Genomic DNA, 15,643 nt, shown 5'->3' on the forward strand with positions numbered 1-15,643 from the left:
CGGTATGGGACTAAACTTTAGCACCACATCACCATTTGGCATTTTTCCAATGGGCTCGTTTGAGATTTCAAAATTTGTTAATGGGTAAAGCCCATTTATTTCTAACACCTGGGCAACATCTGATACAAATCTGCTTTGTGGTCCATATATATCCTCTTGGCTTTCGCTAGCAGAAGTGAGGGCATGTCACCAGCGTCAAGTATGGCTCGCGTGCATCATGGATGACTGGCCCGCAAGAGTAATATCATCATCGGAGGACAAGATTGGAAGCCTCATCAGGCAAGTAAGCAGACAGGGACATTTGGTTTACTAATTCAGACTAAGACAATTCAGTGATTCGTTTCTCTCTGCTTCTAATAATTACATAGTGTGCAGTTCTTTCTCTGGTACTACAGCTGTAGCCACAGGCCAAATGTCTGGGAAAAGCATGCCAAGTGGCATTTGTTTCCACATTTGCACCGTGTGTGTGTGCTCGTGTAAGAGAGAGATGATGGCACCAGCTGGGGCTGGCTCTAATTGTCTACACTACACATGAGCTGGGCTACACTACACATGAGCTGGGCCTGGGGTTGCCATTTGCCAGATTTGCCTCATCATAGCATGCAGCCATGATGCCCTTCCTCCTCCACGGGCGCTCCCCTTGTCTGCTAGACAGACAGAAAAACGGAACACAAGAAACAAAACTGAACAAGTCGCGCATGCACACGCACCATGCGTCCAAATCAACTGCTATTATCATCATTCATTCATGGCCCCTGATTTTACAACGCACACGTGTGGACGTAACGTACGCGCGCACGCACGCATGTCTCCATTGTTATCCTGCTGGTTAGCTCAGCTGCCTAACACCAAATCCCTTTGAAAACAATGCGCTGAGCGGGCACGAAAGCGATGCTCGCCCTGCCTGCTGGCTTGCTTGCTCATCTGGCCTGGCTTGGAGCTCTTTTCGTTCCTTGTTCCCGTCTGGGTGGATAAAGGTGCATGATTACTGTCTTTATAGAGTTTATTATTCAACAAAACAAAAATCGACATGCCATGCCCTACTTGACTTCGTCGGGAAAAAAATGCCATCCCTACTTGACAATTCTGTAATACAACTCCTACAGCTTTGGTCCTAATCCTCCGTCTAAGGGTCAGCAAGCAACCCGTGCGTTCAAAGTCCAAAAGTATGTGCTGAATCAGAAGAGAAGCCGTAACCACCTTTGACAGCAGAAAAGCCAACAAACGAAACGAAAGCTGCCGATGCAAAGGAGAGTGTTTCAGTATGAATGAACACACACACACACACACACCAGAAACCCCCTTTTGACATAATAGATCCTCGCAAGACTTGAGCATGCACCAGGGTCTTTGAAAGAGGAGGAATATAGTCTTACAAAACAATAGGAAGCTTCTATGTAGAATATCAAATGCCAAGCTTTAGAGAAAAGATGGGATGCCAAGATGAGCCAGCAAATCCTACCCCATGCAACCACGGAAGAAAAATGTACAGCATATGATTCAGCAAAATGAACAAATTTAACCTTAGGGCGAAAGTATTTCACAAACTAGATTGTTTTTAAGAGTATTTCACCCAGCTAACCTTTTATATGCAGCGCCCGACAGCAAGGCGCTGCGCTGCACAAAAGAGTCAGTTGTGTAAAATACTTTCAAAAACAGTTTAGTTTGTGAAATACTTTCGCCCTGAGATCAAATTTATCAATTTTGCCATATGATTCAGACCTTATCTCCTCCTGCTCTTCAGTTTGTCCACAACCACCTGCTCGAGATGTCTGCTACATCCGTCTCAGGCCCTGTCAGCAGACAGAATACGAGTACCAGAGAGAGTCGCAGAACTGAACAGCTCCTTTAATTTCTGTTGCCCAGCTTCGTCACCACAGCAATCATTCAGCAAGCAGACAAATCAAAACCTGGCAAAGTACATCCATGATTCAGGTGGTGCTACTGCCCACAAGATCTAGGGGCTGGATTTTTCAACGCCCTGAGCCGGCATTCCTGTGCTCACTGACATCAGCACCATCGGCTACAGATTTTGTTTTGTCAAGGAAAGACGACAACGCCGCCCGGTCAAGCACATACACAATAGAAAATGAGATAATGACTTGCATGGCCTGCCATGGACGTAACATCTTCTGGATCTCTCTCTCTTTTTGTTCACTACCACCGCCTGCAAAGTGTCAATCATAAACTGACAGCAACAAGACAGTCAAGAACAACACAGTCAATTCTTCCAAATAACTGATTCTGGTAGGTAAAAGTACACATGACAGTCTGAGACATGCAACTGAAAAGAACTTGAGCAAGATTGATGCTGAAACACGAGCAATAAGATTGATCCTTTTCCTGCAACTACTGCAAATATAAAAGCTACTCCATCCGTTTGGAATTACTTGTCGCAGAAATGGATGTATCTAGATGTATTTTAGTTCTACATACATTCATTTTCGAGACAAGTAATTCCGAACGGAGGGAGTACTACCTTCATGTCCCTCTTCATACTTTGGACTCTTATATACAGAGAGTGGAACCACAAAAGTACAACCTCCCCCAGTGAATTGGAGGACACTACGACCTTTTTTTTGTAACCTAAAATGATTGAGCTATCTCGCTGTTCTATCCCTCCAGAGCATGAAAAAAAGAACAAGAAAAGGAAAACATTACGACGATGATTTCTCTGCCGATTCATCTATGGTTGAGGAGTTGATCGAGAAGCCGTCGAGGAAGTCGCTGTCGGAGTCAAGCTGCAGCTCCTTGAACATTGCCATGACCTGGATCATGGTAGGCCTTCTGGCCGGCCGGTCATCCAGGCACTCGGAAGCGATCTTCAGGTACTGATCGAGCTCGGCCTCCCCGGACTTGGTGTCGGTCAGCGTCGGGTCGAAGATCTCGCCGCCCTTGTTGTCCTTGAGCATCTGCTTCACCCAGCCGACCAGGTTGTTGTCGCCGAACTCGGTCGGGTCGATCGGCTTCTTCCCGGTGAGGAGCTCCAGGAGCACGACGCCATAGCTGTAGACGTCGCCTTTGGTGGTGCACCGGAAGCTCTGGTAGTACTCCGGCGGGACGTACCCGGGCGTGCCCGCCAGCGTGCTCACGCTCAGATGCGTGTCCAGCGCGTTCATCAGCCTCGCCATCCCGAAGTCCGACACCCGGGCGTCGAGGTTGTTGTCCAGGAGCACGTTGCTCGACTTCATGTCCCGGTGGATGATGTGGGGGATGCAGCTGTGATGGAGGAAGGCCAGGCCCCTCGCCGACCCGATGGCGATCTTCTTCCTCGCCGCCCAGTCGAGCTTCACCATGGCCTTGTCGTCGTTTTCATGGAGCACCACGTCCAAGCTGCCGTGCTTCATGTACTCGTACACGAGGAGCCGCTCGTCGCCGACCTTGCAGTACCCGAGCAGCGGGACGAGGTTGCGGTGCTTGATCTTGCCGATGGTCTCCATCTCCGCCGTGAACTCCCTGTCGCCCTGGCCCGTGTAATGGATGAGCTTCTTGATGGCCACGACGCTGCCGTCCTTGAGCCTGGCCTTGTAAACCTCGCCAAAACCCCCCGAGCCCACGAGGGTCTCGGCGCTGAAGCCATTGGTGGCCTCGAGGAGGTGCGCGAAGGTGAGCTTCCTCAGCGGCTTCTCGAATGTTGCCACGTTGATGCTCAGTGGCTCCTCGACGCCGGACAGCTTCCAGCTCGTGGCGCCGGACGTCGGGAGGCTCTCGATGTACCCGGTTCTGATCTCCTCGGTCTTCTGGCTCTTCCAGAGCTTGCAGAGCGTGACCAAGAGCAGGAGGAGAATGAGCACCGAGAGCGCCACTCCGACGAGTATGCTCGCCCCGATCACCTTCCTCCTCCCATCATGTGAACCTCCTCCTCCGCTCCCCCCTCCCGCACTGTGCCCGCATGGCGGCAGAGGAATGCCACAGAGACCAGAGTTGTTCCCGTACCGGGCCGGCTGGAAGGTGGTGAGCTGGCCGGAGGAAGGGATCGGACCGGTGAGGTTGTTGCTGGAGACGTCGAAGTCAACGAGGAAATGCAGGCTACCAAAACCTGAGGGTATGCCGCCAACGAGGTGATTGTTTGACAGGTCCATGGCGCCCATCAGTTCCAGCCCTGAAAATGCCTCCGGTATCTTGCCGCTGAGCTCATTGTGCCCCAAGTTGAGGACGACGAGGTACGCCATGCTCCCGAGGCTGTCCGGTATCTCGCCGGTGAGGCCGTTGTACGAGAGGTCGAGGAAGATCATACTGCCATTGCTGCTGAATGTGTATACCGTGGTGCCCGTGTAAATCCTGGTGACTGGGCACATGCGCACCGCGGGGGTGAACCCGGTCAAGCGCTCTGGCCGGATGCCAAAGAACTCGAAGAGCAGTCCGGCGCCGGGGCAGATGTTGCCGGCCTCGTTGCGGAGGAAGACGAACTCCTTCCCTGACACGATCCCCTCCGGAACGAGCCCCGCCTGGGCTGCCAGCTCCGAGGGTATCGTGCCGGTGAAGCCGTTGCTGTTGAGGTCCAGCCATATGAGGTTGTTGCACCTGCCGAGCTCCGCCGGCACGCGCCCGGAGAGCTGGTTCTTGTTGAGCTGCAGGATGGCCAGCTTCTGGAGCTTGGAGAAGCCCGGCGGCACGCCCCCGGTGAGACAGTTGGCCGACAGCGACACCCAGATGAGGTTCACGCAGCTTGTGATGGACGGCGGGATGCCTCCGGTGAAGTTGTTGTAGCTTATCACCAGTGTCGCCAGCGCGGTGCCATTGGAACATAGGATGTCCGGTATCGCGCCGGACAGGCCATTCGCCCACATGACCAGATCGACCAGCTTCGGCAGAGTGATTACTTCTGGCGGGATCTGACCAACCAGGAAATTGAAGCTCAGATCAATGGACTCCAGGTTAGCGCAGTTGCCGAGCGACGTCGGCACAGTGCCGTTGAGGTAGTTGTTTGGGAGGAACAGCTTCTTCAGAGAAGGCAGTGATGAGCACAGGTCCGGCATGAGTTCTCCGTCGAGCTCGTTGGACCCGAGGTCGATCTCCTCCAGCAATGGGCACCCCGCCGCGAGCGCCGGCAGCGGGTTCGCGCCGGTGATGTTGTTGAATGCAAGCCGCAGCACGCGGAGCGAGGAGATGGTGCTGACGACGCTGGCCACAAAGTCTCCAGAGAGCTGGTTCGCTCTGAGGTCGAGCACCTCGAGGGAGCTGCACTTTGCAAAGCTCGCCGGCAAGCCACCGACCAGCCGGTTGCTCGACAGGTCCAGATCGACGATTCTGCCGCACAGCTGGCTCAGCTCCTCCGGTATCGGGCCGGCGAACTCGTTGCCGGCCAATGCCAGTCTCTTCAGAGAAGGGAGTTCGGTGAAGAAGGTCGGTATTGAGCCGGAGAGAAGCTTGTTCCCTGACATGTCGAGAGACTCAAGGCGCCGGCAGTTGGCGAGACTCGGCGGCAATCCGGTGCTGCTTAGGACATTGTTGGACCAATCAAGCACCGTCAGGTTGCCGCACACGCCGAAGTTGTACCCAGAGACATCACCGGTTAGGTTGTTTCGGGCAATGCTCAGGTACGTCAAGTTGGCCGGCGCGGTCGCCATGAACTCGGCGGGGAGCGCGCCTGAGATCTGGTTCCACGACACGTCGAGCGTGGTGACCACGCTGCAGGACGCCAGCTCCGGCAGCCGGCCCGTGAAGAGGTTGGCCGAGAGGTTGAGGTAGCGCAGGCCATGGCAGCCGGCGAAGGAGTAGTTGAGCAGGCCGGCGTCCTCCAGGTGGTTACGCGACAGGTCGAGCGACCGCAGCGACGACGGAAACGGGAACCCACCGCCGGCGAGGGCGTTCCTCGACAGGTTCAGGAACCGCAGCGCGCCGCAGGACGACAGGAACGCCGGGGGCAGCGTCCTGTTGAAGGCGTTCGAGGATATGTCCACCTCCACGAGCGCGCACGACGACGATGACGGCGGCGCGTGCGAGAGGTTGCCGTAGAAGGCATTGCGGCGCAAATCGAGACGCTGCAGCGCCGGGAGGGCAAGGAGCGCACCGAGCCGAAGGTCGCCGGCGAGGTCCATGCCGCTGAGGTTGAGGGCGACGACCCGGCCGTCGAGCGGCGGCGCGCACGTGACGCCGGCCCACGAGCAGGGCGCGGTGGAGTTGCCGGCGGCACCGGAGGCCCAGTTGGTGAGAGCGCCGCGCGGGTCGTCCACCACGGACGCGCGCCTGAAGGCGAGCAGCGCCGCCGCCTCGCCGGCGTCGGCAATGGCGGGCGCCAGCAACCGAAGCAGCAGGAGCAAGAAGGAGAAGAAGGCCACCGTGAAGGGCGGGGAGGCCGACATGGCTTCTGGTCCTCTGCGTCAATTCGCAGCCGTCGATTCTTGCAAGGAAGGAGGAGAAAACAGGAGATGCCTCCGGCGGCGGTGGGCGTTGCGTGCTGCCGTCTTCTTGGGTGGCTTCACATGTCGACGGAGAAGATATGGGTCGCGATTTCCCTGCAAATTCGTCCAAATTTCAGCTCATCGGTTAGGGAAGCAAACTCGACCCGAATTGGCAGCACAATTTGCTCGTGCACAAAGAACAAAAAAAAAGGAGAACGTAAGGAATCTTGGCAGGGGAAAGCACGCAAGAACAACGGGAGCAAATGCGTAATTCTTGGGCCAAATTCAACGCACTAAACCCCCAAAACCCAAAACGTCTGAGACTGGATAGAACCCATGGAACGAATCCTTGCAAGAAACGAGCTCCAATTCGGACGCAAATCACAAACATGTCCCAGCCAAAAAAGCCCAATTGCAACCTTCAAGCCAACAAAAGCCCAGCGAAACATTGGCTGCAACGAAACCAAGAAGCAACATAATAAAGAGAGGGGAGCCCGGAATGATTAGGAGAGTCCCGCACCTTGGCGAGGAGGAGAAGTAGGGCGCCTGAAGCTGAAACCTCATCAAGAACGAAATGGACGAAGCGATCCCACAGGTGGAGAATCTAGGTGCCGCAAGAATCGCGCAGGCGAGGACAAGGGAAGGGAAGGGAAGAGAGATGGTGCTGGACGAGGAAGAAGCAGAAGCAGAAGCAGAGGAAGCACACACAGGCCTACACTTGACTATTTAAGTAGGAGTAGCAGGGGAGGGAGGGAGGGAGAGACAGAGCTCCGGCGCGCTACTCAACCGCCATTAGTTTAGCGAGCAGCCTCCCCTCCACGGGGCTTGTTTGCTTGCGACGGCAATTTAGCCCGAAAAGAAGGGGGGCGCCGAGTTGTTTATTCGCAGGAGAACGGGGGGAGGCTGCGCGGGTTTCCAAGGGTAATTACTCGCTCCCGCCGAGGGGCTGGATGGAAAATTGGAAATGGTTGAGTTGGTTTGGGTGCTCCAAAATCCAAATGCTCGCTTTATTTTCTTCTTCTTTCTTTCCTTGGCATGCATGTGTGTGGGGGTCTCTTCAGCTCAGCGTCCGAGTGAGGCTGAGTCCGGTCAAACCTGGGATTTGATTCCCCCGAGCGAGCGAGCCCGGCTTTTGGGCATCATCTCCTGCTCCCAGGCACGGACCACACGTTTGGGGCACCGGGGATTTCTTTCACGTTGATTCCATTTCTGTGACGGGAAAATCCTGCATTTTTTGTAGGGCTGGAGTATGTGTGTTCCTTTATTTTGATAGGGATCCCTCGTTATAATTTTTATTACTTCTGGGATGCGTTGTACTTTCTGTGAACTTCTATAGTAGATCTGGATCATAGAACAAAAAAATAAATCTTAATAGGGATTTTTTGTATGAATTTTTCGCACTACATTTTTATAGGAAAAGAAATCATCTCCTCAAATCCATTAGGGTTGGATTGGGTAAAACACTGCAATCTTGTCTTTTCTATAAAAAACAGTGTTTTATAAATCAAAGTGGCTAGATGTCCTTCAGAACAAATGAATGGTGCGACCTAAATTCTTCTGCCTCTGTTTGATAGGAATTTCCATGGCCCCCAAAATGGCTCCTACATCTAGTCGGATGGCTCAGGGGCTGCGGAATGGTCCCTCAAGGACATCTAGGTGACATCATGTTCCCCTCCTTTCATTTCTCTGTTTCTACGTTGATGCTCTATAGTTTGAATTGCACGAGATCATCGAGGGCCTTGCCCAAGCGTTACAATGGTCATCGCTTCCCATTATCCTGGAGTCAGACTGCCTTGAGGCAGCGAAGGTCATCTTCGAGTGTTGATAGGTTTCCTCACGCAATGTTGGTCCAAGAGGTGAAGTTTTTGTTTCAAGAGGGAAGCGAGATACATATTGCTCGTATCAGTCAAACTCGGAACATTAGTAGCCTTGAGCCGTGTACGGCGGGTTTTATCTGGTCGGGGCTTTCTCTGGTCCCCATCTTTGTAAGGAGGATTACCACATGATGGAGTAATACGCCTTCTCTCGTCCCCATCTTTGTAAGGAGGATTACCACATGATGGAGTAATACACCTTCTCTCGTCCCCATCTTTGTAAGGAGGATTACCACATGATGGAGTAAAACGCCTTCTCTCGTCCCCATCTTTGTAAGGATGATTACGACATGATGGAGTAATACAAAGCCTTTTCCTCACAAAAAGAATGATATGAATTTCGGCATTCACTCCAACCTATTTTGTATGCTCATTCGAATCAAGTATTTCCCTAGTGAATAGAAATTTCCTTATCCTAGGATCATATACTCATGATCTAGTACTTATAAGTTTTCAAGAAAATTATATGGAAATGATATATAGATACATGTGAAATTCGGTAGCAAAATATGATATTATCTAACTCAAGGAGGAAGACCAAATTAAGTTATTGTACAACGAGCAATATTGTGTTACAATATGCGATGTAATAATGGTATCACTTTACTGAATTCCACAAGTGATGTTCCTATCCATATTGTAATTCTTTTTGAAACTAACTACTGTGAGGCAAAGCCCCACAACCTTTTATTCCAAAATCAAACAAAGAAAAAGTCTGAATTACAGAAGTTACATCTAAATAGAGGGCTACTTAACTATACTTATATTCAGAATAAAAGAAAGGGGCTTTTCGTAAGTAAACGTGGATGAATACTTGCTGTTTTCTAGATTTTTGATCGGATTTTTTTGGCGGCATGGCCAAGCAGTAAGGCAGGGGACTGCAAATCCTTTATCCCCAGTTCAAATCTGGGTGCCGCCTGATCAATAAAATACTTAGGTTTTTTTTATAGTGTTGATCGAATTCGATAAATTTTTACTTCGCATAAGTCCGGGCAAGAAAGTAACTGGGCCTGCCAATACTGGGTTTAGAGAAACCATACCATAGTTCTATCCTCAAACTAGGGTTACCTATCATCTAAATTAGAGAGTTACCCCAAGCCAGGAGCTTATCTCTGGTGGGAGAAGCTAACCTATGAGACAAAAGAGTTACATCATGTACAAAATTACATTTTCAAACAGCAAAAGGATGCTCTTTCCCCTATGAAAGTCCTTCCATTGTGCAAGATCCGGATGTTCCAAGCAGTTGTGAGCATCACCTCAAAGAAGAAAGGATGCCTGAAGGAGTTCCTTGCGTGTGAGATACATTGTTGAATATCATTGCCACTTGTCCAGTCAATCCCCGGGTAATTCCAGACTCTGAAACTGAAAATTGCAGTTAAAGAAAAGGTGAAGCATGTCTTCATAAACCTAGGCAGCACAAATGACACACAAATTATCATCCTCAGACAGCCTCCAGTGGCGTCTGACAAGCATGTCTTTGGTGTTAAGTCGGTCAAAAAATAACAGCCATTACTGCAGGATGCTGCTAACACGACACTACGATCAAAGACCCTTCAACGAGACTGTGTGCGATGCAATTATCACAAATAGTGGTGTAAAAAGTCAAAAAAGATGCAAAACATTTGCGATGACGGATGCATCAAACACGGCTCAGAATTTAGTTGCGTGTGAGATGAGGGGCATACGGTTCAGTTCAATAAACTGTTTGCGATGAGGCGAAACAAAAGAAACAGGCAGCCAGATGAAGATGTGTGCAATATACAGCATACGGTTCACTCGGATGAACTGTTTGTGATTAGGAAACACAAAAGAACGGTCAGCCAGAACAAGGTGTGCGCGATATACGGCATACAATTCACTCGGATGAACTGTTTGCGTTGAGCGAAGAGAACATAAACGGTTCAACTTAACAAAATGTGTGTGGTACGCGGCAAATAGGTCTGTAATCAGAAACGTGTGGGAAGACCGATAACAACACAGACGATTCATGTTAACAAGTCGTGTGTGTTGTGAGCAAACGATTGCTGGTATATAATTGTGAGTGATTGATGAAAACATCACCGACGGGTTCCATTGTTTAGTCCGTGTGTGATATGATTTTCTTTGTCCGCACAACATCTACGCTCTGTCTACAGAGCATCAACATATATACTTAAAAAACAGCATTGCATAATCAAATTAATCATACAATTATACAAGTGACTACACACATAACATTTCCACACACCAAAGTAAGCAATTACATGCATACTAAACTAGGAGAAACGAGGATCAAATCATCTACTTATTGTTGCGACGACGCTTGCCATTGCTCTACTTTCGGCTAGATCCCTGGCTGTTTTGGGGAAGGAGGCACTTCCCCATGTCAATGATCCGCCTATACATGTCGTAGCTCGTGTATGCCTCCTTGTCCGCGTACACGACATGAGCTTTGTCAAGTTTCTCTGTCCAGACCGAGTGCCAGGCACGCTTGTCCTTGTTGCGAGAATCCTTCATGTCTCTATAATAGGGGTCGATGATGGCCTCGGCGAGGTGAACCAGTGAGTCCTTCTCATGCTCCTTGCTGCCCAGATCTTGTATTGGCCCTGGATGTCAACAAGATTCTGGCAAGTGATGCCCGAATTCTTGAGCACCTTTACATCGTTGGTGGTGTGCACCATAGCAAACATGTAGTGGGGGATGTTGACAAACCAGGCGAAACGCTCGCAAGGGCTTGTGGCCAGGCAGTAGTGGTAGAGGAGGACGTGGTGGCGCACGCACATCTGGGCAATGACGACCTTGGGACGAGACCCGACACAAGTGCGGGTGTACTCGAGGTCGAACCCGACCACCTTGTACTTCTCCTCGGCAAGTAACAACTCCATGATGTGGATGGAGTGCTCCACCCAAACCGGGTCATTGGTGTACACCACCGAGAGGTTCGTGAACCTTCTGTGGGTGTCCACCACGGCATGCATGGTGAACTGCCGCTCGTCGTCGGCAGCCGCTCGGAGCGCCATTGGAGCCGCACAGGATACCCTCTAAGAATTTGTCGTGGTGGGTGTGCTTCTTGTAATGGTGGAGCGCGATCGAAAGGTTGAAGAGACACAAGGGTTAAATGGCCGATGTAATAAATGGGGGCCGATGGCCTGTAATCATCACATCTTGTCACAGTGTTCATAGCGGATGATTCCAGTGCATGCTTGACAACACCGCACCACACGCGTTTCTTTTGACCATGCATGGGCTCGAAGAGGCGCCAAATGTATCGTCGGTGAGCATGTTCCCGCGCTACCGCACGAGCTTCCCGCACAGCTAGTTTGGCCATGCGTCGGCTAGAAGAGGGACAAATCATGGGCGTTTATTGGCAAAAAGCTTTGTAAAACCGAAGTGTGTGGAATGACTTAGGTCATAAGTTTACCCGTGGGTGATGAGGTCAAAGTTACACAGAAGGGTGATGATGGACACTCAAGTGCGATAATTAATTCTGCGCTCTACAGGGCACATGGTTGAAGAAACCAACTGTGTGCAATAATGTCGAAGATCGCAGTCGAGTTAGCTATACAGATCGTTTGCTTTGAGGCCGACAAGTAAACAAATTCGAGAATGGTTAATAAAATCTAAGACCATTGCATATTAAGGTCAAAATGTGCTACCAATATACGAGTCTCATACGATGCCATTTCAACGATTGTACCACAATAGCTCGAAATATTACAAGGTTCAAATTCCAGAGTTATATGGCTCAAATTCAAAGATTACAAGGTTCAAACTGATATTAGAAATGAAATTCAGCTCATCAGCTGCAAACACTTGCACTGATCCGCTGAACATGGATATCAGAGAGGTTCAAACTAATATTACCACTTCTAAGTCTGGTTTCGAAACCTCATAATTTTTACAAAGGGGTTAGCCACTGAGAAGTCATGTATGGGGTCGACACGATGACTTCCGCTTGCCCTGTCATCTGAAGTTCCAAAATGAAATTCAGCATTTTCGGAGCCTATTCCATTCTACTGCAGGCGCCGGCGCTGATCAACAAACCATTCATTTTTTCAAAATAAATGTAGGGAAAATCTCATTACCTTCAGCACCCTTGCTCTGATAACAAAGAACCTGGCAAATATAATCTCCGGTAAGGTCCCTCGATAGGAGTTCAAAGTAATTTTTGAAAGATGCAGATCTAGGCATTCGACGTGATTATTGTATCGTATCACATTATCCACCACTGGGCCTAATCTTATCTGCAAAAGAAGAAAACATGTTAGTGCCTACATGCAGTTTTGAACACTGCTACATGCCTATTTGGTTTGCAGGATTTGTAAAATGCACTAACATGCCATCATCGATCTGACATGATTAAATGGGCATTTGATTACATTCTAGAAAAATGTAGCCTTCTTCACAAGAGGTTGGAGTGGATGAAAAGTTCCCTAATAAAACTAGTACAGATGAATCCAAATGGGAAATGCTTATGGATTGTAACCATATGGATCAAGCAACCAATATGGGGGAGGGACATGTATGTACTGAAGTCCTCCAAAAGAATCCTTCAGAAATCATAGCACATAGTCATTGTAAACTTGGAAAAAAGGTATCACAAATTGAACTCCCTTATGGTTAACATTTAACAGGAACGGAACATCACCTCGATATATATCTTCTCCAGGCACATAAAGCATCTCAGGAAACTGACAACTTGCTCCAGGTTGGGGCCAATAGATTCTAGTGCCAAGACCTTCATTGTGCGCAGTTTTGGGGTCAAGCTTGTCGGAATCATTTTCTGGATGACAGGCGAACAAACATCTTCAAAATTAGAAATGATGTTAATTTGTAGAAGGAGAGGTAGAAGGCGACTGTTGTACCTGAACGGGTGCGGATCCAATAACAAGTTCGGAGTATTTGTCAGATGAGTAGCCCACCACTATCAATTTTGGCGTAGAAATGACATTGATTCTTGTTGGACCTTCTTGATCAACTACAAGTAATCTCTCAAGTGTAGGTGTGTCCTCAATGATCACCTACAAGTAATCTCTCAAGGTTAGTTTAACAGTTAGGGAAACTTCCGGACTCTATTCTCACCTTCCACGCATTGAGAAGCCTCATCCGGACTCGGTAGATAATCTTCAGCTTGATCCTGCACGGCCCATGCAACTCGGCCCACACTCCTGGGCCGAACACCTGAGGACCCCCGAACCTAGGACTCCCTCAGGCGGTCCTGCGGTTGCAATTTCGGTGGCCTTCATCTTCTCCCATTGCATCTTAATGCGGGCGAAGGCCATCCGGGCACCTTCTATGCAGTCTGACCACTTTATGGCGTCAATCCGGGGAAGTGCGTCAACTAGACGCTTCACGAGTCCGAAGTAGATGCTGGGCATGGGCTCGATTGGCCAAAGTCGGACTATTACATCCTTCATGGCCAACCCGGCCACCCTATGCAGCTCGGTCAGCTGCTTTAGCTGATCACTGAGGGGTGCCGGATGCTTTGGCGTAAGGTACTGTGACCAGAATAGCTTCTCCGTCGAGCTCCCCTCTCCAGCTCGGAAGAACTCTGCGGCATCAGCAACACTGCTCGGCAGATCCGCAAACGCACTAGGAGAACTCCAAACTTGGGTCAGCAAGATATATCTCTTACTTGAAATTTACTCTGCAGAAGAAAAACCTTACCAGCTGCTATCTGCCTTGCCTACTGGATCTCCTGGTGGGCACTCTGGGACTCAACCCGGGCCTCCTTGATATCTCGGAGAGTCTTGGCAAGTTCAGATGCTTGGTCTGAAGTCTTCTGCTCCAAGGACTCGCACTTGGTAATAGTGTCCTTGAGCTCTTGCTCGACTTCGGCCACCCGAGCTTCATGTTGGCGGCGGGCAGTTTGCTCCGCCTCCAGCTCTTTCGCCGCCTTGTCAGCGTCCACCTTATTCGCCTCTGCCTCCTTCTTGGCTTGGGCAAGCGCGCTTTTGAGGGATTCAATGTCGGCCACGCCAACTATGATTATAATCATAAAATTCAAAAAGTTAAAAGAATCAATACACATATCACTTCTGGTATGTAAGTTCCGCATACATTGCGTTTCATCAAACCGCTTATTGACGCGGTCAAGCTCCTCATCGGCTAATCTAAGTATCCAACTAAGCTCGGAAACCTTTGTAGCTTGAGCAGTAGCTGCCAACATGGATGCCTGTCTCACATAATAGCATGGTACATTAGTAACTTGTTTTGGGATCCTTGATACGTCTCCAACGTATCTATAATTTATGAAGCATTCAAGCTATTATATTACCTGTTTTGGATGTTTATGGGTTTTATTATACACTTTTATATTATTTTTGGCACTAACCTATTAGCCGGAGGCCCAGCACAAATTGTTGTTTTCTTGCCTATTTCAGTGTTTCGAAGAAAAGGAATATCAAACGGAGTCCAAATGGAATGAAACCTTCGGGAGAGTTATTTTTGGAACGGAAGCAATCCAGGAGACTTGGAGTATACGTCAGAGAAGCAACGAGGAAGCCACGAGGCAGGGAGGTGCGCCCTACCCCTTGGGCGCCCCCACCCTCGTGGGTCCCTCGTGGCCCCCCTGACCGACTTCTTTCTCCTATATATGTCCATATACCCTAAAAACATTGAGGAACATAATAGATCAGGAGTTCCGCCGCCGCCAGCCTCTGTAGCCACCAAAAACCAATCGAGACCCTGTTCTGGTACCCTACCGGAGGGGGAGGATCCCTCACCAGTCGCCATCTTCATCATGCTGGCGCTCTCCATGACGAGGAGGGAGTAGTTCACCCTCGGGGCTAAGGGTATGTACCAGTAGCTATGTGTTTGATCTCTCTCTCTCTCTCTCTCTCTCGTGTTCATGATTTGGCATGATCTTGATGTATCGCGAGCTTTGCTATTATAGTTGGATCTTATGATGTTTCTCCCCCTCTACTCTCTTGTAATGGATTGAGTTTTTCCCTTGAAGTTGTCTTGTCGGATTGAGTCTTTAAGGATTTGAGAACACTTCATGTATGTCTTGTCGTGCTTATCTGTGGTGACAATGGGATATTCACGTGATCTACTTGATGTATGTTTTGGTGATAAACTTGGGGGTTTAATGAACTTATGCATAGGGGTTGGCACACGTTTTCGTCTTTGACTCTTCGCTAGAAACTTTGGGGCACTCTTTGAAGTACTTTGTGTTGGTTGAATAGATTAATTTGAGATTGTGTGATGCATATCATATAATCATGCCCACGGATACTTGAGGTGACATTGGAGTATCTAGGTGACATTAGGGTTTTGGCTGATTTGTGTCTTAAGGTGTTATTCTAGTGCGAACTATATGATAGATCGAACAGAAAGAATAGCTTCATGTTATTTTACTACGTACTCTTGAATAGATCGATCAGAAAGGATAACTTTGAGGTGGTTTCGTACCCTACAATAATCTCTTCGTTTGTTCTCCGCTAT

At 49.3% G+C, this 15,643-nt stretch overlaps 1 protein-coding gene and 1 non-coding gene across 2 annotated transcripts; one reads left to right on the top strand and one right to left on the bottom strand.

Moving 5' to 3' along the window:
* Window positions 1-2,285: 2,285 nt before the first annotated feature.
* On the bottom strand, window positions 2,286-7,139 carry LOC119308765 (brassinosteroid LRR receptor kinase BRL1-like). The gene is made up of 2 exons (XM_037584907.1): window positions 6,865-7,139; window positions 2,286-6,458 (listed from the first exon to the last, which is right to left on the bottom strand). Exon 2 carries the CDS (start codon window positions 6,303-6,305, stop codon window positions 2,658-2,660), a length of 3,648 nt encoding a protein of 1,215 aa, XP_037440804.1. The 5' UTR covers window positions 6,306-6,458; window positions 6,865-7,139; the 3' UTR covers window positions 2,286-2,657.
* A 1,927-nt stretch (window positions 7,140-9,066) lies between these two features.
* Window positions 9,067-9,137, top strand: TRNAC-GCA. Its single transcript has one exon. It is a non-coding gene; the product is annotated as a tRNA-Cys (tRNA).
* The last annotated feature ends 6,506 nt before the right edge of the window (window positions 9,138-15,643 follow it).

Source organism: Triticum dicoccoides, chromosome 5B (assembly GCF_002162155.2).
Source record: "Triticum dicoccoides isolate Atlit2015 ecotype Zavitan chromosome 5B, WEW_v2.0, whole genome shotgun sequence".
Classification (NCBI taxonomy): Eukaryota; Viridiplantae; Streptophyta; class Magnoliopsida; order Poales; family Poaceae; genus Triticum; species Triticum dicoccoides.